This window comes from Hylobates moloch, unplaced genomic scaffold (genome assembly GCF_009828535.3).
Source record: "Hylobates moloch isolate HMO894 unplaced genomic scaffold, HMol_V3 SCAFFOLD_12, whole genome shotgun sequence".
Taxonomy (NCBI): Eukaryota; Metazoa; Chordata; class Mammalia; order Primates; family Hylobatidae; genus Hylobates; species Hylobates moloch.
Window position 1 is genome coordinate 20,745,623 of NW_026652287.1, and position 25,596 is coordinate 20,771,218.

The window sequence follows — 25,596 nt, forward strand, 5'->3', positions numbered from 1 at the left end:
AATTGGCTTGTGTGCCCCATACTAAGCATCCAGTACTTTGGGAAACATTATTCTAGGGACTTCTCACCAACATGCTGCATAACCTTTTGAGACAAAATATGATGGTGTTTTTGCTGGCACCCTGCCATTGGGCACAAGGGTCAAAGCTGTCACCTCTGGAGCTGACCTGTCAGCTCTGAATCCCAGCTCTCGTGTCTGGTAGCTGTGTGCCCTCCAGCCAGGCCTCCACCTCCCAGCCTCTGTTTCTCCATCTGTAAGAAGGGACTGAATTGCACAGTCACTGTTCACAGAGTTGTTATGAGGGTTGATTCCAGGCTCAGAACTGCGCCTGGAACATAGCCAGTGCTGCATGGTAATTACTGTTACTATTTTCATTTGCCTCAGGAAACTTCTTGTGGACCACGGACATGGCAGCCTGCGTGAAGGAGCTTGTTTTCCATCTCCTGGCAGAGCTCCTGCGCACGGTGCATACCCTGGAGCAGAGGCGGCACCCCGCTGGCTTGTCCTCCTCAATCGCCCTCCAGCTGAACCCCTGCCTGGCCATGCTGATGGCCTTGCAGTCGGAGCTCCACAAGCTGTACGACGAGGAGACGCAGAACTGGGTCTCAGGTGGCGCCTGCGCGGGCTCCGGGGGCGCGGCGGCCAGCGACCAGGGCAGGTTCTCTACGTATTTTCATGCACTCATGGAAGGGTGCCTGGCGGTGGCCGAAGTGACCCTGCCTACTAACATGAGTGTCACAGCCAGCGGGGTGACCTCAGCGACCGCCCCAAATCTCAGTGACTCGTCCTCCTCCTCCTCGTCCTCCCCAGGACAGACCCCACAGAGTCCCAGCCTCCTCTCCAAGAGGAAAAAAGTCAAGATGAAGCGGGAAAAGGCCTCCTCGTCGGGCAAGCGCCAGTCCTCCCGCACCGTGGACTCGGACCCCACCGTGCTCAGCATCGGAGGCAGCAAGCCCGAGGACATGCTGTGGTTCCACCGCGCACTCACCCTGCTCATCATCCTCCGCCACCTCACCAGGAAGGACCCACAGGGGCTGGGTGTGACGAGTGACGCCATCGCCGATGCCTGCCAGGCCCTGGTGGGCCCCACAGCCCACAGCCGCTTGCTGGTGATCTCCGGGATCCCCACCCACCTGGACGAGGGCGTAGTCAGAGGTGCCATCCGCAAGGCCTGCAACGCCCACGGCGGGGTCTTCAAAGACGAGATCTACATCCCGCTGCAGGAAGAAGACACCAAGAAACCAAAAGACAAGGCCGAGGGCGGGGACGGGAAAGTTGAGCCGGAGAAGACGCTGGCCTTCCCCGGCACAGACAGCATGGAGGTCAGCACGTCCAGCAGCCTGACCCCCGCCATGAGCATCAGCGCCTCCGCCTCCACCAGCCAGGCCTCCATCTGCAGCTCCCAGGGCATCTCCCAAACCGTCAGCGACCTCTCTGTGGATCCGCTGCCTGCCGGCCTCGAGCTGCCCATCCCTCCGGGCCTGTTGGAGCCCCACGCGGTGTCCAGCCAGGAGAGCCTGGACATTTCCCTGTGCAGCACCGGCAGCCTGGGCAGCCTTGGCAGCCTGGGGGAGCCCCTGGACAATGCAGAGACGGCCTCGGTGTCGGACATGGGCTCCATGTACACAGTCCCTTCCCTGGACAACCAGCCCCTCACCGCCCGCCCCATCAAAGGCTTCGCAGTCGTGGAGGTAACAGCTCTGAAGCCTCTGCAACCACTAAATCATGACCCATTTCAATCCCCCAAGCCTCTTTAAATCTTCCAAAGTTATTTCCTAGTAGGTAATGGTGGAGCAGTTGGGGGCTCCCTGGGGCAGCCCTTGGAATGAGCAGTGAGTCTGCTTGGGGTGACGTCTCTGAGTGACACTAAGTCCCATGTCACGAAATAAAGGGGAGCCAGAGGGCTCAGGGCCTGGCCTTCTGCAGTGGGTGGGCGCCATCAGTGCGTTCTGACTCAGCCCCGTCGCATCTTCTTGAGTGGCCTTGGGTTCTTTTTGTTCTTTTTGGTGTTGCCATTGGCAGGAGGGATGGTTACTGAGCAGCGTGAGAATAGACTCCTGCCATTTTGTCCCAGGTGATTCTGAGTTTCACATGACCTGCATGCTAGTGAGTCATAGTTCCACTTCAGGATCCCATGTATTTCTTAGGCCTCGTTGTTTAGAAATCCTGCATCAGAGCCTTTCTGTGCTTTTGCATAACAGTACAGGTAGGGAACTGGCATGCATTACTCTCCCAGCAGGCTCTGCAAGGAGGGCTGAAGGATCAAGCAGCTGGTTTCTTTCCTGGAATCACTTCTTTGAATCCATCATCCTCCTTCGTGGAGACTTCCTCAGAGTTAGGCATGAATTTTTCCTCCCTGGGAATCAGAGTAAAGCCACAGACCTGGCCGGGGTTTAGTGACAGAGATTTCAGGTTGAGTCATTTGCTAAAAGTCACTGTTGTTGGCCTGTGGGAGAAAGTTTCCCAGGAGGTCCACCTCAATGGAGTCGGGCAGCTCTCACATCTCTCCAGACGAATAGAGGGTTTCCAGGAAAAGGTGGGAGGGAGGAGTTTACTCACACTGAATGGTCAAGCTACTCAAATCCTGACCCTGTTCTCTGTTCACACAGATAAGATCCCGAGCCAAAATTGAGAAAATTCGAGCAAGTTTATTTAACAATAATGATTTGATTGGTTTGTCAAGTTTGGATGGTGAAGATGAATTGATGGAAATGTCAACAGAAGAGATTCTAACCGTGTCTGTAGTAAATCAGAGTCTCTTTGATACTCAAGGGAGCCCAGGGTTAGAAGATTATTTCAATGATAAGTCAATTAAAGGTGGGTTCTGGATTTGTTTTTAATCTGTAGACTTTTTGTGGAGCAATTTTAGGCTCACAGAAAAATATTTGCATTAAAATCTCCTCCCCTCTCCCAGTGTCCCCTATTTTTAACATCTTGCATTAAAGAGAAATTGGCAGCTACTCCTGAGTTGCAGATTTTAAAAACAATTCAGAGAGTGTTGGTGAGATGGGACAAGAGGCTCCATTGTTTGCCAGTGGGGGCTGATTGTGTGCATCTTTGTATGATGTGAAAAGAAATGTTCCCCCTTCTCCCAGCTGTCAGGGTGCTGAAGGCCATGGCGGCAGCCCCTGCCACAAGCCTGCCGTGTTCCAGCTGGAGAGGCTACCAGGGGTGGCTTTGCGCCACCTGCAACAGGCTTGAATGTGGGCTTGTATTCAAGTCATTTTTTCCTTTTTGTCTAGCCAGGCTTCCCCTGGTTCAAGTGCAAGTGTATTTATTTTGTTCTGTCCTGTGCAGCTAGAACATTGCTGGTAATTATTTCGTCATATGCTTGAAGACAGCTCATGCCTCCCCCTTGTAAGCGGACTCCTGGGAAAGACACAGCTCCATCCCTTTTTTCTCCAGCCCCTTTGCCATTCTGGTGGCTCTTTTGTGGAGTAAACTCTGCTTCCCCACTAATTTCTTTTTTTTTTTTAATTCCTCTTTTTTTCCTTTTTTTATTCATTTTTTCTTTTTAAAATTCTTTTCCTTAAAAAAAATTTTTATTTATTATTTGTACAGAGAGGGTCTTCCTGTGTTGCCCAGGCTGGTCTCAAACTCCTAGGCTCAAGCAGTCCTCCAGCCTTGGCCTCCCAAAGTGTTAGGACTATAGGCGTGAGCCATCACACTGGCCTTAATCTAATTCTTTAATGTTTGAAATTTCATCATAGAGTTGCTATGTTGTTCTGTGTTTTTGAAGTATAAAATTGTAATTTTTTTTTTTTTAAGACAGAGTCTCGCTCTGTCACCCAGGCTGGAGTGCAGTGGTGCAATCTCAGCTCACTGCAACTTCCACCTCCTGGGTTCAAGCAATTCTCCCTGCCTCAGCCTCCCCAGTAGCTGGGATTATAGGTGCACGCCACCATACCCAGCTAATTTTTGTATTTTTAGTAGAGATAGGGTTTCACCATGTTAGCCAGGCTGGTCTCAAACTCCTGACCTCAGGTGATCTGCCCGCCTTGGCCTCCCAAAGTGCTGGGATTACAGGTGTGAACCACTGCGCCCAGTCAAAACATATAATATTGAGTAGAGGTTTTGTTGTTTTAAATTATTACCCCAGGCTGGGCATGGTGGCTCATGCCTGTAATCCCAGCACTTTGGAAAGCCGAGGCAGATGGATTGCTTGAGCCCAGGAGTTTGAGACCAGCCTGGGCAGCACAGTGAGACCTTGTCTCTACAAAAAATAAAATAAGCTGGGCATGGTGGTGCATGCCTGTAGTCCCAGCTACTCAGGAGGCTAAGGTGGGAAGATCACTTGAGCCCAGGAGTCAGAGGCTGCAGTGAGCTGAGATCACGCCACTGCACTCCAACCTGGGTGACCCCATCTTTAAAAAAAAAAAATGGTTACCCCAATCATGAAATCTGGAAATGTTCTCTCAGAGGTATGATCAGAGTGAGGTAAGTGAGATCTTGGGTACACAATTTAATGGGGCTCCAAAAAACTCTGTCAGTAAGAGAAATAATTTTCTAGTATAGTTTTTTTAAAGTCAAAATTAAAGTATCCATGATCAGCAAAGTGTTAAAATTTTAAATAAAGATAGGATCAGCATTACTGATCTTTTTCTCTTCCTCAGGCTCTGATATGGGTCAGCACAGCACTGTAAATATTTTGCTCATCGTGGAGGTTTTTTTACATTAATTTTTTTTTTTTTTTGAGACAGAGTCTCACTCTGTAGCCCAAGCTGGAGTGCAGTGGCGCAGTCTCAGCTCACTACAACCTCTGCCTCCCGGGTTCAAGCAGTTTTCTACCTCAGCCTCCTGAGTAGCTGGAACTACAGGCACTCACCACCATGCTGGCAAATTTTTGTATTTTTAGTAGATAGGGGTTTTCACCACGTTGGCCAGGCTGGACTCGAACTCTTGACCTCAGGTAATCCTGCGGAGGCCTGTCTCGGCCTCCCAAAGTGCTGGGACTACAAGCATGAGCCACCGTGCCCAATTTTTTTTTTTTTTTTTAGCCCACGAGTGCTACTAATTTTGACTGATTAAAATATTGCAGTAAAGTATTGTTTATCTTAATGACTGAGGTTTTTGGTGTTTCCTTAAATCTTGCCTGGCATTGAGCAAAGGCCTCGGTGAGCTCACCCTGGTCCCAGCCCTGTCCCATATTGGCGTGCGTTTTGCCCCCTCAGCTCTCAGCTGCCCCCAAGGTCGATGTCAGGTCTGCTTGACAGGAAGCCTGAGGTCTTTCTGCCATGATTATCTTTCCCAGTCTTCTCATATACTTAGATACTGAATTTTAGTTCTAGTTCCTGGTTCTTTTACAGTCAAACTTTCCACGTATGGTACCTGGTCTTTTGGTACTGCATGGATCTGCCTCATGGTGCCAGGTACACTCCTCATGTGAGGGTTGTTTGTTTCTTTTTTTTTTTTGAAACAGAGTCTCACTCTCTCACCCAGGCTGGAATGCAGTGGTCCCATCTCGGCTCACTGCAACCTCCATCTCCTGGTTTCAAGTGATTCTCATGCCTTAGCCTCCCGAGTAGCTGAGATGACAGGCACGCGCCACCACACCTGACTAATTTTTGTATTTTGCTTCACCATGTTGCCCAGGCTGGTCTTGAACGCCTTACCTCAAGTGACCCACCTGCCTCAGCCTTCCAAAGTGTTGGGATTACAGGTGTGAGCTACCGCACCTGGCCTCATGTGAAGGTTTTTAACTTGTGACTCTGCTGAGTCAGCTGAGGGCTCAGCCTCTCTCTTCCACGCACCTGCCCCTCCCACCCTCGCCCAGATATGCTGGAGTTGCCACAGCTGGGCCTGGCCTAGGCCAGACTCCCCAGGAGAGGGAGCAGTCCAGAGGGAATGAGGGACCTGGGCTGCCGGGAGAAGGGAGTGATTCCTGAGAGCATGCAGATAGGTTCGTGACTGGCTCTTAGGAAAGCTCAGAGCACCTTCTGGAGTGCTTGTTTGGGGGGAAAAAAAAAATATTTTTTCTGGTGCTCATAGATAGTTTTTTTGTATGTCAGAAAACTTTCTTTTTCACCTGCTCATTGCACCAATTTTGAAGAATATTTCCTAAGAATGCGATCACCTGTTTAACAAGTCGTACTTCCCGCTAAAGATACTTGCTCGTTATCTATCCTCTGGGATTATTCTAGACTAAACTGCTATGATAAATAGCCCCAGGAGGACAATGGCTTAAGTCCAGTGGAAGTTAATTCCCTGCAGATGTAAGGGTGAGGGTGAGCACTGAGGTGTGCCCACCCTCGGGGAGGGGCCTGTCGTCCCCGAGCAGCCAGGTAGGGGCCAAATGCAGAGGACAACAGCCTGGCCCCCATGTGGCTCACATCCCACAGTGAGCACGGTTGCAAGGCCGCACCTTACGGCAAGGAAGGCTGGGCATGTGCTGGGCTGTGCCCAGAGAGGGAGCCAGGCTTTGGTGGGCAGCTTGTCCTTCCACTAATGTCCATCGACTGCCCCTTTCAAACAGTGTTTGGAAACAGAATGCTCACAGGGCTTGTCCCGATGCATGTTCACAGCAGAATTGTTTTGTCCCCTCTCCATCCAACAGGGGAGAAGCTGGTGCCCGGGGCCAGAGAGGTTCTGACGGAGATATTTAAGAGCTGTGCCCATTCAGAGCAGACACTGAGCCTGACACCAGCGAAGCCCATCAGAGTCTCTGACATTTATCTTAGCAAAGAGCAGATCAACTCCCAGACCCCAGGCAACCTCCTCCACCTCTTCTTCACCAATGTCCGGCCTCCAAAAAAGGTGCTAGAGGATCAGCTCACCCAGGTAGCTGCCCGTCCCTACCATACCCAGGCCAGGCCTCAGGTGCCCCGCAGGGCGAACCTGAAAGCCTCCCCGCTGCCTCTGTGCTCCACAGATCCTGAGGAAGTATGGCGTGCCAAAGCCCAAGTTTGACAAGAGCAAGTACAGCAAGGCCGGGAAGGAGCAGCACCCGGTGAAGGTGGTGAGCACCAAGCGGCCCATCACCAAGCCGCCCACCAAGGACAAGGCCGTGCTCAACAGCGTCAGGTGCGTGCCCCAAGGAGCCTGGGCAGCCTGGCCTGTGGGCAGATGTGGGGGCGGCCTCTGAGCAGGAGCCTGGGGGGCAGCAGCTCCTGTGGAGGAGCCCGGTGTCAGGTTTTTTTTGTCATGCTTTGTCGCCCAGGCTGGAGTGCAGCAGCCCAATCACAGCTCACTGCGGCCAGGCTCAAGCGATCCTCCCACCTCAGCCTCCTGAGTATCTGGGACTACAGACACATGACACCTCACCTGACTAATTTTTTTTAATTTTCTGTAGAGATGGGGTTTCACCATGTTGGCCAGGCTGGTCTCGAACTCCTGGGCTCAAGCGATCGGCCTGCACTGGCCTCCCACAGTGCCGAGGTTACAGGCAGGAGCCACTGTGCCTGGTGGGTGTCTGGGCCCTTTCTGCTGAGCTCCTTTCTCAGTCCTCAGCTCCATCAGTTGAACATCAGAGTTTCATTTTATCCACAAGTGTGGTCAGATTCTGACCATGAAGGCTGGAAAGCCGACCCATCTAAATGAAGACAACATCTGAAATGTTGTATTTTTTTTTTAATCCTGCTTCTTTTAGCCACACAGTAATGCATAGTTATTGTAGGAAGATTAGAAAATGCATAATGCCTTAAGCCCGGGAGTTCAAGACCAACCTGGGCAACATGGCAAAACACCATCTCTACAAAACAATATAAAAATTAGCTGACTGTGGTGGCATGCACCTGTGGTCCCAGCTACTCAAGAAGCTATTCAAGAAGCTGAGGCAGGAGGATGACTTAAGCCCCAGAAGTCAAGGCTGCAGAGAGCCATGATCACACCACTGCACTCCAGTCCAGCCTGGGTGACAGAGCGAGACCCTATCTCAAAAAAAAAGAAAAAGAAATGCATAGTGCCTATTGGAAAAAATTAAATTGCCCCATGCATAGCAACTACTTTTGAGTACATGACCTTTGATTTGTGCCTATGTATTATTTTCTTAAGTTTTCAATGACTAAAATAGTACAAAATTCAAAAGCATATGCAGTGAAAAGCCACTCTTCCTCCCGACCATTCTTAAGCCTTGAAGTTCCCCTCCCTGAGCCTGCAAGGTTACTTCTGTAGCCTTTCAGAAAAACCCTTTCTATAAATACAGAAGCAATTCTATACATATGCCCAGTGTTGGGTACCATACACAATGTCCACACCTTGCCATTTTTATTTAATACTAATTTTGGAAATCATTTCAGACCAGTACAAAAAGAATTCCCCATTCCTTTTTTTAAAAAATAGCCTCATAACATTCCATGTGTGGATATGCGTATAAATTTAATAGAATATTCTTTAGATATGGGTCTGTGACTCGAGTACACAGAGATGAAACCTTGATAGCAAATATTACCCAGCAAGAATCTCTAGAGGAATTGTTTAACCAGAAAAATAAAGGTTTTTAAAGGTTAATTCATTATGTAGAAATGGTGTTTTTCAATCAGGACTGTCCCATAGTACTTTTCTGTGCTGGTGGAAATCAGTGCTGTATCTATATCCGTGCTGTTGGGTACAGCAGCCCCTAGCCACAGCTGGCTATGGGGCATTTGCAGTGTGGCAAGGGTGAACAGGAACTGAATTTGTGATTATATTTCATTTTAATTAACCTTAGATAGCTACATCTGGCTAGCAGCTACCTTATTGAACAGTGTAGCTCTAAAATATGTAGAGAGAGTGTTTGAAAAGAGACTCTACAATGTTTTTCATATTTTAAGGCATGTGTATGTCCCTGTAATTTGCTCAGTGAACTTTTCTCACTCAGAACAAAGGCGGTCTTGAACCCTGCCCTATCTGAGCCCTAAGCCCTAAGTTGGAGGAGGGGGCAGGAATGAATGACTGTACAAGGCTGTGTATTTCCTATCGGGAGGAGGTGTGAACGTGCATTAGTCTAATTCCAGTGCTTTGGTCTACAGCAGGACTGCCTTAAGTGAGAAGAAGCCGGCTGTGAAGCCAAAATCACCAGAAAAGAGCAAACCAGATGAAAAGGACCCAGAAAAGTCACCTACCAAAAAACAAGAAGGTGAATGAGCAGATGGGGCCTGGAGTGGGCTGGGACCTGCTTCCATCCTGGAGACTTGGCACCCCCCGAGGAGCAGGCCTCTGCTTTTCCCAACTGGCCACTCTCCTACTGGGATGGCCTCTGCTCTGGGCTCTGGGTTCCCTGGGGTATCAGTCAGGGCAGCATTTCCAGAGATTCTGGGAAATATTCCTGGCCAGAGATCACCCCTCGATGCCATCTTTGATGACCATGAACTTGAGGAGGTAAAATAGCAGTTCTAGAAACACCACATGCCCAGGATAAAGAACAGATGACTGTGACCGAAAAGTGAAGCTTGGGAAATCTGCATGGACGCTTTCTTCTAGAAGGCACTGGCCTAAGCTAGCGGCCTGTGCTGGGACAGTAGAAAGCAAGCGTCCAGAAAGGCCCAGGCAGCATTGGAGAAAGCTATTCTTGTTGTCTGGAAAATTGCTTTGTCAGTCGGCGATGGTTTAGAGATTCATAGAGGAGTTGTGGGAAACTGCAGCCTGTTGAGGGAGACAGAGCCCTCAGGGGCCTGGGCACATGAGGGCTTATGAGTATCCTGTGCGTAGTGGGTCACAATGGCAAATGACAATTCCCAGAGTTACAGGAGGGAGAGGGGAATTAGATGGGTTGGGCCATAAGGGAGAGGCTGTGGTGAGAGCAGAGCACGTTGGAGGCGCGCGATGTGCGCAGGTCTCACCAGATTCCTCACACTGAACCCTTTCCACCAGTCCCTGAGGAAAAATACCTGACGCTAGAAGGATTTCACAAATTTGTTATTGACCGAGCCAAGCAAGACATCCGCAGTGTCTGGAGGGCGATCTTGTCCTGTGGTTACGATCTTCATTTTGAGAGGTAAGAGGTTACCCCTGGACTCAGTTGGCACCTTGCATAGAAATTGTTTTCAGCCAAGAGCATAATTTCTGAGGAGCTGATCCATCTCCCTTGTTGATAATGCTTTCTGAGTTATTTCATAATTTCTGAGTTTTTTTCCTGAGTGCTAAATGGGTTTTCTAACCCATTTGTAAACAAACCTGTTCTTTTTCTCCACACTCCTGAGTTGGAGACTGTGCTGGTCAGCTTGGGCTGCCGTGACAGGACACCACACACTGGGTGGCTTAAACAACAGAAACGTATTATCTCTCAGTTCTGGAGGCTGGAAGGCCCAGATCAAGGTGTCAGCAGTGCTGGTTTCTCCTGGGGCCACTCTCCTTGGCTCCCAGACTGCCACCTTCTCAAGGTCCTCACATGGGGTCTTCCCTCAGTACCTATCTGTGTCCTAATCTCCTCTTCTTACAAGGATACCAGTCCTGTTGGATTAGGAGCCCACGCTGATGACCTCTTTTAGCCTGAATCACCTCTTTAAAGGCCCTGTCTCCAAATACAGTCACACTGGGGATTAGGGCTTCAACATACGTATCTGGTCAGGGACTGGGAGGACACAGTTCAGTCCCATAACAGACAATTTCTTACCCCAAAGAACCTTGTCCTCAGAGTCACACTTTGCCTCGAGTCCCCATTGCCCTCACTCCTTCCCAGGCAGGGGCACAGCTAGGCCACAGCTCGCCAGGGCTCCAGGGCTAAATATGGTTTCCCCTTTCTAGCTATAAGTGAATCCTAGGCACTCCAGAAATCACCCTGCCCTGCCCTCCCTCTGGCTCGCACGTGTGTGCACATACGCACACACACACGCCCCTACTCAGCCTTGTCCACAGCAAGTGCACCCGGCATCAATCAATGAAAATGGCTACTAGGCGGGGCGCGGTGCCTCGCACCTGTAATCCCAGCACTTTGGGAGGCATGAGGTTAGGAGCTTGAGACCAGCCTGGCCAATATCGTGAAACCCCGTCTGTACTAAAAATACAAAAATTAGCCGGGCATGGGGCACATGCCTGTCGGCCCAGCTACTCAGGAGGCTGAGGCAGGACAATCGCTTGAACCCAGGAGGCAGAGGTTGCAGGGAGCCGAGATTGTGTCACAGCACTCCAGCCTGGGCAACAGAGCGAGACTCCATCTCAAAAAAAAGAAAAAGAAAATGGCTATCAAGGCTGAGCGCAGTGGCTCACGCCTGTAATCCTAGCACTTTGGGAGGTCGAGGCAGGTGGATCACCTGAGGTCAGGAGTTTTGAGACCAACCTGATCAACATGGTGAAACCCCGTCTCTACTACCAGCCAGGTGTGGTGGTAGGCGCTTGTAATCCCAGCTACTCAGGAGGCTGAGGCAGGAGAATCGCTTGAACCCAGGAGGCAAAGGGTTGCAGTGAGCCAAGACTGCATGCACCATTGCACTCCAGCCTGGGCAACAAGAGCCACACTCTGTCTAAAAAAAAAAAAAAAAAAAGCCAGACAAGGTGGCTCACACCTGTAATCCCAGCAATTTGGGAGGCCGAGGCGGGCGGATCACCTGAGGTCAGGAATTCAAGACCAACCTGACCAACATGGTGAAACCCCATCTCTACAAAAATTAGCTGAGCATGGTGGCGCATGCCTGTAGTCCCAGCTACTTGGGAGGCTGAGGCAGGAGAATCACTTGAACCTGGGAGGCAGGGGTTGTGGCGAGGCGAGATTGCGCCATTGCACTCTAGCCTGGGCAACAAGAGCGAAACTCCATCTCAAAAAAGAAAGAAAAGAAAAGAAAATGGCTACCAAAACATGCTTTTTTAAAAAATCCATTTTCAGAATTGAGAAATGCTTTACTGCTTGGTGCCAGCCTTTTGTACCATCGTTGAAGGCTCAGAGTCAATCCCTGAATGGATCTTGCATTATGGTGGCAGGGACAAGTTTTCTCAACTTGTTTTAGAAACCCTAGCACTTTGGGAGCTGAGGCAGGAGGATGGCTTGAGCCCAGGATTTCAAGAACAGCCTGGGCGACACAACGAGACCCCGTCTCTACAAAAAAAAATTAAAAATTGGCCGGGCGCATTGGCTCACGCCTGTAATCCCGGCACTTTGGGAGGCTGAGGCGGGCGGATCACAAGGTCAGGAGATCGAGACCATCCTGGCTAACACGGTGAAACCCCGTCTCTACTAAAAATACAAAAAAGAAAATTAGCTGGATGTGGTGACAGGCACCTGTAGTCCTAGCTAGTTGGGAGGCTGAGGCAGAAGAATGGCGTGAACCCAGGAGGCAGAGCTTGCAGTGAGCTGAGATCGTGCCACTACACTCCAGCCTGGGTGACAGAGCGAGACTCCATCTCAAAAAAACAAATAAAAATTAAAAAATTAAAAAATTAAAATTTTGTGGTCCCAGCTACTGGGGAGGCTGAGGTGGGAGGATCGCTTGAGTCCAGGAGTTCAAGGCTGCAGTGAGCTATGATCGCCCCACTGCACTCCAGTCCGGGCCACAGAGCAAGACTTTGTCTCTAAGGAGAAAAAAGTTTTGTGACACACCGCAGGCTGAGGCTATTAGGAGCTCCTCCTTCACCCTCACACACTGCTGCCGACACACAGGAGTGAGGCATGGGTAGGTGCATGGTGCCACCTCCCAGAAGGATGCAGCATTCCCACTCCCACCAGCATGCTTGACCTGCTTCTTTTGAAAGAGATTTCCCCATGAGGAGCTGTCCAGGCACCAAGAAACAACCTGGAAGGCGAGGCCGTCTTCTGAACATGCTCCAGGAGCTGAGGACAGAGCTCTGTAAGAGAAATGCAACAGTCATCCCAGTGCGCCCCACCTCACTTTGCCCCTCTCCCCCATCCCCACTCCCAGGTGCGCCTGCATCGATGTCCGACACGCACAGAAGGCCTCAAGAAAGTGGACCCTGGAGATGGATGTGGCACTCGTGCAGTACATCAACCAGCTGTGCCGCCACCTTGCCATCACGCCCGCACGGCTCCATCCCCATGAGGTGTACCTGGACCCCGCGGATGCTGCTGACCCCAGAGTGGCCTGTCTCCTGAGTATGTGGCCCTGGGCCTGTCCCCTCCCCTGCTGCCTGATGCAGGCATGCCCCATGACAAGGGGCATTTACAAGGGCTAGATTCATTTAGACGTCCATCAAACAAACACTTATGAACACCTGCTATGCGCCAGGTGTGCAAGGAAGAGTGGGCTGATGAAACGGGGAGGGCAAGGCAGGGAGCCAGGACTGTGGCCTAATTAGTCCGGGGCCTTTTTTAATGCCAATGACAACAAAGCCAGGGAGCAGATACAGAAATGCACGGCTGCAGGGGATGCCCAGGCCGCTGCCTGGAGGCCCCACTGAGGCCAGGCTGCCATGGAGAGTGAGAAGCATTTATAGTCTGATAACTTGCAGTAGAGGCATTAGCCTTCATAACGGGGAACACTGTGTTTTTCTTAAAAGCTAGGATTGCAGGAGGGCCCATTCAGGTACCCCTGTGTTTCCATAGAGAGAAAGCTGTTCTCTGGGCCAGGCGCGCTGGCTCATGCCTGTAATCCCAGCACTTTGAGAGGCCAAGGCGGGCGGATCACCTGAGATCAGGAGTTCGAGACTAGCCTGACCAACATGGAGAAACCCCGTCTCTACTAAAAGTACAAAATTAGCCGGGCATGGTGGCGCACGCCTGTAATCCCAGCTACTTGGGAGGCTGAGGCAGGAGAATCACTTGAACCCGGGAGGTGGAGGTTGCGGTGAGCCACCGCCTGGGCAATAAGAGCAAAACTCCGTCTCCAAAAAAAAACTAGGATTGCACACAAAAAATAAATTGTTAATTCCCAGACGCACCCCCTTTACAAGGTGTTGGCGAGCAGCTCATTACACTCGTCCCAGGGGCTGTGCTCAGCCGCTTGCCTCATCAGCAACAGAAGCAGAGCCCTTGCTCTCTCCTGGGTGCCAAGGAGGTAAAGGTGGGCAAGAGGTTGTCCTGACTTCCGTCTGTCGCAGTGAGAAGGGTGAAGGACTGAAGGGCAGTGTGCCAGTGGCACAGTTTCCTGGTTTTGATATGACATCACCATTGGGGGACACTGGGAGAAATGTACACAGGACTCTTTGTGCCATTTTTGCAACCTCCTATATTACTATTTCAAAATAGTAAGTCAAAAAATAATATAGTGCACAGCCCTGGCATGGCCCTGAAGGTAGATGAGGGGGCCTTGGACTCCTTAAGAGCCAGCACCTCCATCTGGCCAGCCAGGGCCTTGCCCTTTCTGTATGCTTGGCATAGGCACAGGCACATTGGAGGCCGCTCACTCACTGACAGCATCTCCAGGGTCCCAGGTAAAAAATCCACCAATCCTGTTCGCAGTGATAGGGTCTCCCTGTGTTGCCTGTGAGTCAGGCATCTCAGCCACCTGGCCGAGATCTCAGCCTGACTGCTCCTGCGCCCTGCAGACGTGCCCATTGAGAGCCTGCGCCTGCGCTTCGCCTTGCTGCAGTCCCTCAACACCACACTGGAGACCTTCTTCCTGCCCCTGGTGGAGCTGCGCCAGACTCCCATGTACACCCACAGCATCGCCGCCCTGCTGAAGGAGGCCAAAGGTCAGTGCCTGCGCCCGCCCTGGCCCTGCAGGAAGAGAGCGGTGACCTGCAAGACGCCAGGGGCCAGAATCCACGGGCAGGTCCTTGGGCAGCCCCCCAGGTTGAAGATGCCTCCCCACCTCAACCTTTCATCTAGCAGGCAGGGCTCCTCTGGAGCAACAGGCCCACCCAAGGAAAGTTACTTTAATTATAAAAGTAACATATGCTCTGAAAAATAAAATTATTTTTAAGGTTTTCAAATTAATTAGAAATATATGAAGGTCTGTTTACTATCTGGCCTCCACATCCCTACATCCCAGTAGTGACATTGTTAACAGATGAGTCTCTATCCTTCCAGACTTTTCTCTTCACATATAAACAGACACATGTGTGCACACACAGCTTTTTGTCTTTTTTTAAATTAAAAATAGGTATCATTTTCTACATTCCATTTTGCAACTCTAGTTTGTTTGCATTGTTTCTGGAAATTGGATGTCTCCTGGGAATGACAAAGGCTAAATGCTGGGTGGATGCTGACACACCGCCCTCCACAGTCAGGACCCGGCTCTACTGCCACCAGGGGTCCTGAGAGTGCCACACCCAGGGACCCGAGGAGAGTCTTGGGGGGACTGGGAAGGAAGGGACAAAGCCCCACCCAAGCCTCTCCCACGTTCCTCTCCTTAGGGCTGATCTTCTATGACACGAAGGTGACTGTGATGAATCGAGTGCTGAATGCCACTGTGCAGAGGACAGCGGACCACGCGGCGCCTGAGATCACCTTGGACCCACTGGAAATTGTGGGAGGTGGGGTTGGCTGCAGAGAGCAAAAAATGCAAAATGGCAGTGCCTAAACACGCTAGCGGATTTCTGGAACATAAAAGAAGGGGGTCCAGGGCTGGTGCGGCGGTTCCTCCTGTCGTTCTGCTGGAGCACCCTGGTGTGTGGCTTCCTGCTGGAAGGTCCCCTCAGGAGCTCAGGGAAGGGGCATAGCAGAAGGAGCTTGGCTCCTGGGGGCCTGCCCAGCTGCACAGGGTCAGGTGGGGCAGGCTTTGCTCTGATCAGCCATGTGCCTGCCAAAAATGGGGATTCCAGCATCAAAGGAAAGGGAGAGAAGGGCATTGGGGAGGCTCCCCAGAGTCTCTGCCACAGCATATAGACAGAAGAGATACACGCAGAGGAAACGAGAGAGGAGTTGGGGGGCGAGGACCTCCCCGAGAGGCAGAGGGAAGCCTCTAGAAGATGAGAAGGGGCCAAGCACTGGGGGCCCAGGAGGGCAGGTTCCAGAAGTGGGAGCCATGAGTGCTAAGGCACAGAAGGCTCTAAGGTGTTCTGAGGGTAGAGAAGGCACAGGGGGCCGAGCGAGGGAGCAGGGGTCCGGGGACAGGCACAGGCCTGCTAGGCCCAGGGTCTGTCCTCAAGGGGAGGGGAGAGGGTGGCCACGGCGGGGTGCTTTGATCAGCTCATCTCACTTTCCAGGGGAAATCAGAGCTTCTGAAAACTCCTACTTCTGTCAGGCTGCCAGGCAGCTGGCCTCAGTGCCGTCGTCTCAGCTCTGCGTCAAGCTGGCCAGTGGCGGTGACCCCACATATGCCTTCAACATCCGCTTCACTGGCGAGGAGGTCCATGGCACCAGTAAGTGGTGGCCCGCCAGGCTCCCCTCCCCGCTGGAGGAGCTGTGTTTAGTGTCCAGCCTTAGCCCCAGCTGCCCAAGACCTCCATTTCCAAGAGTAAAAGCCACATCCTCAGCACCTGTGCTGCAGAAGCCAGGTCTGCACCCAGAGCGGCCTCACGCCCGTGTCCTCCAGACCAGCCCGCTGTGGAAGCCTCAGCCAGTCCCTGCTGGGCTTGGGGACGGCACCTCTGCTCAGGGCCCTCCTCGGTGCTGATTGGACCCCTCCCCAGGAAGGGCCCTGGCTGAGGAGTTGGTGGGCCTAAAAGCTTGTGTGTGCCCCATGAGAGGCAGGGTGTTGAGGAGCCCTTGGTTAAGATGGCACCATCGCACTCTGCAGGGATGAGGACTGGCAGCTGAGCAAGTGCTCCCTTGTGACCTCTTAGGCTTAGCCCCAGACATTCAGGAAACGTGTCCACTGCAGATGGAGAAGAAAGCTAGTTTCTCCGCAGCCGGGCGCACTGGAGGGAAAGGCTGTCTGGGCAGGAGGGAGCCCCCACCCAGCTCCTTCTCCCCTTTCCTCTGATCTGCCCCCATGGAACACAGCTGCCTCCCAGACGGGGGACCCTGGCATCCTATGGGCAGGCCTCCTAGGCCTCTCTGAGAGCAGCTCTGGTTCACTGACAGCCCAGACTCACGCTCGACACCTTATCCTCCCCACAGCAGCGAACCTGCCCAGAGTGCCAGCCCTGGCCCATCCTACACATAGGGAAACTGGGACTCTACAAAGCCAAGTCACTTCCCAAGGTCATGCAGCCAGCTGGGGTTCCAGGGTCCAGGCCCCTGGCCTTCCAGGCGTCAGCAGTCAGGATGCTCCTGCTTCTCCTTGAAGCAGAGGTGAGGGCCAGGCCCACCATCTGCCCCTGCACTGGGTCCCCACACTGGGTTTCCACATGTCTCTGACCAAGCAGGGTGTGGGCACAGCTGTGCTCAGAGCTCCCTGACCTCAGGGTACTGATAGGGAACACAGGGAAGGCCACAGGAGATTTGCAACGAAACCAAAGGCCCATCTTGAATGGCAGCAGGAGAGGATGGGCAGTTACCATTGCCCTTTGCACATTCACACATTTGTCCATTCACTTACGCATTCATCGGGCAAACGCGAGCCCGGGCAGTGGGGGAGGCAGTGCTGAGTGAAACAGGTGGTCCTGCCCTCAGCCTGGCCCAGAGGGACAGAGGTGGACCAAACAAGTCCACAACTCAGGCGGGCTTGCAGCTGTGAGAGGTTGCCGGTGTGGGGACCTGCGGTGACCTCACTGAATCTTTGAATGGCCTTTAGGGTAGGTACGGTCACTCTCCCATTTGACAGACAGGTGACTGAGCCTCAGGGACATCTTGCCCTCCGTGGTATCCCTGGGTGGCCCTACTAGTGAGTGGAGAGCAGGATTGGGCCTGAGGCCTCCCAGGCCTGAGGTGGCTTCTTTCCACCCCGCCACAGCGGCAGGTAGGCTGTGGAAGGAGTAGCCGCTCCAGCCAGCAGGTGAGAGGGAGAGAATGGTGTCACCTCCCGCTGGGACACCCCAGGTGCCCATGTGTTTCGTCTGTCCTGCAGGCGGCTCTTTCCGCCACTTCCTGTGGCAGGTGTGTAAGGAGCTGCAGAGTTCCTCGCTGTCGCTGCTGCTGCTGTGCCCCAGCTCAGCTGTCAATAAGAACAAGGTAGGCAGAGACCGGGAGGAGGCTCCATGCCCCCGAGCTCAGGTCCGGCGCAGTGGCTGGGGTGGCGGGGCAGTGTGTGTTTCATCAAAGCCAAACCTTTTCAGAAACCCTCCCAATCTGTGGGGACAGGTCCCTGCCACACTGGATCGGCAAGCTCTGGGAGCTTGCAGTGACTTCTCTCCTGCCTGCCACAGGGTGCAGTGGCTTGAAACACATGTTCCCTGGCGGGCACAGAGGCCCACGCCCAGGTCACCTCATGGCCACCTCCGCTTCCAGGGCAAGTATATCCTGACCCCGAGCCCCATCACCTACGGGGAGGAGCAGCTGCTGCACTTCCTGGGGCAGCTGCTGGGGATTGCTATTCGGGCAGACGTCCCGCTGCCCCTGGACCTCCTGCCCTCCTTCTGGAAGATGCTGGTGGGCGAGCCCTTGGACCCTGAGCAAGACCTTCAGGAAGCGGACATCCTCACCTACAATTACGTCAAGAAGTTTGAGAGCGTGAGTGCAAGGCACAGTTCTGGGGGGCTGCAGAGCCCGGGGCCTCCCTGCCACCTTGCTTAGGCCTCCATGCAGACCCGAGCTCCCTGCTGAGGCTGGGTTGGGATCCCACAGAGGACCTTAGGGGTGTGAGCCACGTGCCAGGAAGGCTTGTTTCATGGGGACAGAGGCCTCTGGCCTCCCTCCCTGCTGGCAGCAGAGATTGGAAGTGACATGACCAGCCCTGCTGGCCCTCCCCTCCCACATTGGTGCTCGTCGCCTGGCCATGGGCAAGGGCTCCTGGAGCTGAGTGAACAGGCACTGGGAGAACGGCTGTAGGGGTGAAGGTTAAGAGTTGTTTCAGGGCCTCAGAGCACAGGAGTCAGCCCTGGGACCACCTGAGGTCAACCAAGGGGGAGGCATTAGGATGGAGCCCTTCCTGCCTCTCCAGGCCACGTGCAGATGTTGACAGCATGGTGCTGTTGCCCAGTGCCCCCCCGGAGGGAGATGGGGTCCACAGTCCCTCCGTTCACTCAGGGGCCATCACTGAGGCCCTGTCACGGGCCAGCCAGACTCTGGACACTCGCCCTGTCCTCGGGGAGTGTCCAGGCTTGTCTCTTTCGCGGTGGAGGGCGGAGGGCTTTATTCCATCATCACAAGGCCAGGAGGAAAGTGAGGCTCACCAAAGGGAGGTGACTTGCCTGGGCCCTCACAGCTGGCAGGGAGCAGAGCCACCGGGAGCCCAGGGCTGCCTGCTCTGACTTCCGGCCTCTCCAGCACCACACGCCCTGCAGCTGAGAGAGCCATCTTGGCCGAGTGTGGAGGGCAACGTCCCACCTGGCGCCCCTCAAGGCCATGAGAGTGGACATCATGCCTGAGGCCTGGCAGAAGCTGCTCTCTCCTGGGCCTCAGGTGAAGGAGGTGCCAGCTGCTTCTGCCTATGCCAGCAGAATACTCCATGGCTAACTGAAGCACTGCCTGGCCAGGTCTCTGGTCTCTGCCATTGTCCCCCTGGGTCACTCAGGGCAGCCATTGCAAGACAATAGCAGAGCCAGAGTCCTGGATGCCAGTGGCTTCTCGGTGGAAACAGAGATGACAAGGCATTGTCTAAAGGGTGGAAGAACACCCACAGTGGGCTGGGGGTTTATGCGTCTCCTGCACTCCTCCAAGGAGTCCTCCTGGGGCTCTGGGTGCAGCGCAGGCTGGGGCAGCAGGGGATGTGAGGCGGGGTCCCAGCAGACAGGCCAGCTGAGGCTTCTGGCTACAGGGATGGCCAGGGCCCCAGAGGGTGTGGGATACAGAACCACATGGTGTTGTGGAGTGCATACTAGGAAGAAATGCTCTCGACTTGTATCAGTGGAGTATCTGCGGTGAAGGGGTAGGGAGGTTGCTACTAAGGAGACTCCAGGCTTAGACCTGAATGTCCATCCACCTGTCACTGTCCCCAAGCTGCAGTCAGTCTCCTTTGGGTCCGACCCTGTCGTCTCCCTGGTGGCCGGGCAGGCACAGTGCAAATCAGTTTCCCCTGGACTCTGATCCTGGTCGCCAAATGTGGGGAGGCGGTAGCCTGTACACCTCCACAGACAGGACTAAGTCAGGGCTGTCTGGTGGCAAGGGACAGAAATCCCAACTCCAACAAGCTTTAGAAAAAAATTGTTTAAAATGAGTTGCTCTTAGGCCAGGTGTGGTGGCTCACACCTGTAATCCCAGAACTTCGGGAGGCCGAGGCGGGCGGATCATGAGGTCAGGAGATCAAGACCATCCTGGCTAACACGGTGAAACCCCATCTCTACTAAAAATACAAAAAATTAGCCGGGCGTGGTGGCGGGTGCCTATAGTCCCAGCTACTCAGGAGGCTGAGGCAGGAGAATGGCATGAACTCGAGAGGCGGAGCTTGCAGTGAGCTGATAATCGCGCCACTGCACTCCAGCCTGGGTGACAGAGCAAGACTCCATCTCAAAAAAAAATTAGTTGCTCTTAAAACAAAAAGCATGATGGGTTTGACTTCAGGCAGGGCCAAATCCAGGTGTTCAAACAGTGTCATCTGGTATTGGTCTCAGGCCTCTGATCCAGATTGCTTTAAAAAAAAAAGAAAGAGGCCAGGCGTGGTGGCTCACACTTGTAATCCCAGCACTTTGGGAGGCTGAGGCGGGTGGATCACGAGGTCAAGAGTTCAAGACCAGCCTGGCCAAGGTGGTGAAACCCCGTCTCTACTAAAAATACAAAAATTAGCCAGGCATGGTGGTGGGTGCCTGTAATCCCAGCTACTCGGGAGCCTGAGGCAGAGAATTGCTTGAACCCGGGGGGCAGAGGTTGCAGTGAGCTGAGATTACGCCACTGCACTCCAGCTGACAGAGTGAGAATCCGTCTCAAAAAAAAAAACAAAAAGAAAAAGCGGTCTGGGTGCAGTGGCTCACACCTGTAATCCCAGCTCTTTGGAAGGCTGAGGCAGGTAGATCACCTGAGGTCAGGAGTTAGAGACCAGCCTGGCCAACATAGTGAAACCCAGTCTCTACTAAAAATACAAAAATTGACCAGGCATGGTGGTGGGCGCCTGTAATCCCAGCTACTCGGGAGGCTGAGACAGGATAATTGCTTGCACCCAGGAGGCGAGGTTGCAGTGAGCCGAGATTGCGCCATTGCACTCCAGCCTGGGCAACAAAAGCAAAACTCCGTCTCAAAAAAAAAAAAAGAAAAAGAAAAGCATAATTAGCCTTGAGCAGTCTCTCCTAGCGCACAGGCAGAGGTGGCCTCCAGCAGTAAAGGGTTTCCCATCATAGTCGGTCCATGCCAGTGAGAGAGGATCGCTGCCTCCAAACAGACATGGGAAAAGGCCTGGAATGTGGGTCTCTTTAGCCTGGCCTGGGTCACACGCCCTGCCCTGAACTGATGGCAGGTTCTGATTGGCCAAACCTGTGTCACGTGCTCATCTGCACGGCCAAGGGTAGACCCCACCAGCTGCGCTTGGGGTTTGCCCAGCCACCTGGGGATCAGGGTTCCACCTCCCATGGCCTCATAATGAGCCTCGCTCTGCCTCCACCCTCCAGATCAATGACGAGACCGAGCTGGAGGCCCTGTGCGCTGAGATTGCCTCCCAGCACCTGGCCACCGAGAGCCCCGACAGCCCCAACAAGCCCTGCTGCAGGTTCACCTACCTGACCATGACGGGCGAGGAGGTGGAGCTGTGCAGCCGGGGCCGGCACATCCTTGTGGCGTGAGTGTGTGCGCGTGGCAGGGGCTGGCAGGGGCTGGCCTGGCCAGCCAGCCAGGGTATGACAGCAGCATCTGTTCCTGGGCAATGACACGAGGACCTAGGTCAGGTGACAGGTGGATTTCATCAGAAGAGGGAGATGAGGCAGGATGGTGGGTGCCAAGAAAGAGGGTCCTCAGCAGAAGGGGTTTACTAAGAAAACAGCTCTGAGGTGGCGGCACCAGAGGCAGGAAAGGACTGGGATGACCAGGGCGGCTGGGCCCCAGTCCTCTCCCAAGAGAGGATCTAGGACCTCCGGCTGAGTGGGTGTGGCCCCCAGACCCAGCCTCTTCGGCGGTGTTCTCCCTCACCTGTGCCCCTCACCCGGGCAGGTGGGAGAACAAGGACATCTACGCAGCAGCCATCCGGAGCCTGCGGCTGCGGGAGCTACAGAATGTGGAGTGCGTGACGGCCGTGCGGGCCGGCCTGGGCTCCATCATCCCCCTGCAGCTGCTGACCACGCTCAGCCCGCTGGAGATGGAGCTGCGCACCTGCGGCCTTCCCTACATCAACCTCGAGTTCCTCAAGGTAGACGCCCCAGGGCCAGGCTGGGCAGGGAGGTGGTGAGCCCCAGGCGTGCCTCCCTGTCACCCTCAACTCCAGCAGCAGGCATTGACAGTGGCCTGTCTCAGCTCTGTCCTTGCCACAGACCTGTATCATTGTCATCTCCCTGTGCTCACAGCCCACACGTTGCACCCTGCCCCAGGATTGGGCCTGGCCTGCAGACCCCAGGGCTGGGGAGGCACTGGGTAGGTGGGGCTCCAGGGCTCCTGACACCTGGACCTCTCCTCCCCAGGCCCACACCATGTACCAGGTGGGGCTGATGGAGACGGACCAGCACATCGAGTTCTTCTGGGGGGCCCTGGAGATGTTCACCCAGGAGGAGCTGTGCAAGTTCATCAAGTTTGCCTGCAACCAGGAACGCATCCCGTTCACCTGCCCCTGCAAAGATGGGGGTCCCGACACCGCCCATGTGCCCCCGTACCCCATGAAGATCGCCCCCCCAGATGGCACAGCAGGTACCGCCCTCCCCTGGCCAAGTCCCAAGTAAGGACACACTAGCCTTTCTCTGTTTGGAACTGGGGCTGCCAGGCCCCATGTGAAGGGAGAACAATGAATAGGAGCCCCACATGCCAAAACCCAGACATCATTGAGGATTAGGGCCGGGCAGGAACCAGCCATACAGGCCTGCTGTTAGATACTTTCTCATATCTTAAAAGAAGCTGAAAATCCAGAATGCTTCAAATCTTCTAACTTTTAAATGCAGAAAAATGGTTAAAAAAAAAAAAAAACGAAACAATTTGCTGGGCAGACAAACCCATCAGCAGTTTGGCACATGTGCTGTCCAGCAGCTCTCTCCCCTTTTCCCTCCAAGAACATCTCACAGGTTCCCAGGCCCTCATCCCCCTCCTGCTGGGCCCCAGGATTGGCTTCGGGCTACCCAAGGAGGCAAACCTGGAAGCAGAGGCCAGCCCAGCTTCCCTGGGAGCCTCACAGACATGGGCCCAACCCTCTGATGCTGGCTCGGTTTCTTGTAGGTTCCCCAGACTCTCGCTACATCCGCGTGGAGACCTGCATGTTCATGATCAAGCTTCCCCAGTACTCCTCTCTGGAAATCATGCTGGAGAAACTTCGTTGTGCCATTCACTACCGCGAAGACCCCCTCAGTGGCTGATGGGAGGGAGCCCCAGAATTAGGCTGTCACTGAGGCACCCACTCTGCCGGCTTGGGAAGCCACCACTGCAGCCCGTCCCTCCAGGGCCCTGTGTGAGGAGTTGGCAACATTTTGCTTTTCCGAACTTTCGTCCACGTTCCAGGGCCTCCTGGAAGACTTAACCTTTTGTCTTTGTACGTTTCGTGATGGGTTGGTTCTTTTGCTGCCTGTTTGTGGTCTATTTGTAGGATAGTTTAGTTCCCAGACAGTTTGTGTCTAATTTGATCTTCTTGGACATTGTCCCTCGTGGCCACCAGATTCTTATGCCATAAGGCCCCAGCTGGTTCCCCATCACAGAACCACCCAGCAGGAAGCCGGGGGTACAATGACCTTGGCCACACAGAGCGCCTGTGCTTTCAGCAGAGCGCCTCCACAGACAAGCCTGTGGCCAGCCCTGCCCTCCAGCCTCGAGCTGGAGTTGCTCCAGAGGCAGCCCCAGCAGGCCTCCCTCCACCTAGAGGTGGCTGAGCCAATTGCCCAAACACGCGAGACACACAGGGAGCTTTATGTGTTCATCTTCCTGCTTTAGAACTTGCTCCTGGTCTTGGTTTTTCTGAGGAAAAGCCCACAATGGTTCCCCTGCCCCTCCCATACCTCCCTATCTGCTGTCTGTCTCTTTGGGCCCTGGTCTGACAGTTTTCATCTGAGGCCTCCTCGGGAGCAGGAGACTTAAGGGTTCATCCCAACCTTAGTTCACAGAGCCTAGCTGGGTGCATCCCAGCTGCAGGGGGTGAGAAGACACCCAGAGATGGGGGACAGTGCTCAGGTGGGGGTCTCCTCCGAGACTCTGGTTGAAGAGGAAAGCACATGATTCAAGCCTACCCCACAAAAAAGGAGCACAAAATGCTCAGAAATGGCCCTTCCTCCCTGCAGTGACGTAGGACAAGGGAAAGGGCCACATCCCCGTTTTCAAAAGAGTGGACTGAGGTGCCCTGCTCAATTTGGGGTCTGCTTTAGTGACCCAGACACTCAAGTCCAGATGGAGACTCCAGGGGGGTCCTTCTGCCCCTCTGGCCAGCCCTGCCCAGCACTCCCCATCACCCCATGTAAGTAAGTGTGTGTGCCAGGGCTGAGCTGCCTCCAGGCTCACCCACTGCCCCAAATCGGTCTTTGTCCAGTGGTACTCTGTTCATGAGCAGCACAGGCCATCTTGTTGGACACTGTCACTTTGGGCCTTGCCAGGTCTCACAGAATCACATCGCTGTATTTATTGTATAATATTGTGAATATTGGAAGTTTTGAGTGAGTGCTATCTAGAAGGTTTTGGAGTGTGGATGCTGGTCCAAGAAAGAAGATGTGCCCTGGCCTGCTGGAAAGATTGTGAGTTCTAGAGATAGAGCCGTTAGCATCCATCTCCTCCCCATAACTCTTAGGAAATGCATCAAGGACCATTACAGAAAGGATCCCCTGACCTAAGGATGAAATCGACCTAGGGTTAATCATGACAGCTGCATCAGTTGTATTTGATGCAAGTCACCTCTGGAGGTGAGTGCCCGCAAGCAGTTCCCCTGCTTTGAAAGAAGATGGTCAGCCCGCTGCCTCCCCAGCGGCCACAGCTCCTTTGAGTGTCGGGGGTCACATCCAGGATGTATTCCTGACAACAAGGATCCTTTTATTTTCATTTCTGCATAATGAAAGAGCCTTTCGATTTATTAGAAGTGGTTTTTCCTCCCTATATCTTTAAATTCTTGGTTCTCTTTAGCCCTCATCCCTTGAATGGACTTGTCAGCTACCTCCCCAGGAGGAGTTCAGAAGCTTCTGTTGGCCATCACTTGAGTAGATGACAGCTGTATCTGCTGCTAACATGGCTGCTTCTCTGAGAGCACATTGAGGTCCAGACAGATCCAAACCTTGGCCCTAAAAAATGTGTGCTGTAAAGTTACTTGATGTATATTTATTATAATTATTTATGGTTGCATTTAACAAACTTTTCATTCAATCTGATGCTATTTACACCATGCTGTGTAAAGGAAGCTCACTAAAGGAAAAAAGTCACACCAATAAATAACCTTCATCTAATTTTGATTTACCTTAAGAGTTGTGTGATCATCTACTCTTGCTGAGCAAGTTCAAAGGCTGGCATGCTTGGATGGCTCTGATATTTAAGTGCTGCCAAGTGGCTAGGAATTAAAGTGTTTCTAATTATTATGGTCTCTTGGCATTTGACGTGATTCTTACTCCGTGAGGCTTTTAAACTACCCTTCCCCAAACCTGACTGACTCTTCAGTCTGTGCATTCCATGTAGAAATTACGAAGGCAGGGGAATCCAAAATCAAAGCTAAACCTAACCCTACATCCCCTGCCCACTTTTTGTCCTGGCAGCTAGTCTATGCACTTGGGCCTGGTGTGGGCATTTTC

General features: G+C 53.2%; 1 protein-coding gene across 8 annotated transcripts in view; it reads left to right on the top strand.

Moving 5' to 3' along the window:
• Positions 1 to 25,383, top strand: part of HECTD4 (HECT domain E3 ubiquitin protein ligase 4) — a 226,734-nt gene extending 201,351 nt beyond the window's left edge. For 5 of the 8 annotated variants that reach the window (XM_032168628.2, XM_058425553.1, XM_032168637.2 and 2 more), the window contains exons 61-76: positions 385 to 1,691; positions 2,610 to 2,817; positions 6,554 to 6,777; positions 6,869 to 7,020; positions 8,946 to 9,052; positions 9,787 to 9,910; positions 12,765 to 12,955; positions 14,347 to 14,493; positions 15,157 to 15,276; positions 15,949 to 16,104; positions 17,694 to 17,797; positions 18,074 to 18,295; positions 21,322 to 21,488; positions 21,857 to 22,052; positions 22,321 to 22,543; positions 23,063 to 25,383. In XM_032168628.2, the coding sequence (XP_032024519.1) occupies positions 385 to 1,691; positions 2,610 to 2,817; positions 6,554 to 6,777; positions 6,869 to 7,020; positions 8,946 to 9,052; positions 9,787 to 9,910; positions 12,765 to 12,955; positions 14,347 to 14,493; positions 15,157 to 15,276; positions 15,949 to 16,104; positions 17,694 to 17,797; positions 18,074 to 18,295; positions 21,322 to 21,488; positions 21,857 to 22,052; positions 22,321 to 22,543; positions 23,063 to 23,199 (3,785 nt within the window). In that variant the 3' untranslated portion in view covers positions 23,200 to 25,383. Of the gene's footprint in view, positions 1 to 384; positions 1,692 to 2,609; positions 2,818 to 6,553; positions 6,778 to 6,868; positions 7,021 to 8,945; positions 9,053 to 9,786; positions 9,911 to 12,764; positions 12,956 to 14,346; positions 14,494 to 15,156; positions 15,277 to 15,948; positions 16,105 to 16,804; positions 16,979 to 17,693; positions 17,798 to 17,991; positions 18,296 to 21,321; positions 21,489 to 21,856; positions 22,053 to 22,320; positions 22,544 to 23,062 lie in introns of those variants that run through there. The other 3 variants (XM_058425552.1, XR_009209060.1, XM_058425555.1) reach the window with 3 other exon arrangements.
• The last annotated feature ends 213 nt before the right edge of the window (positions 25,384 to 25,596 follow it).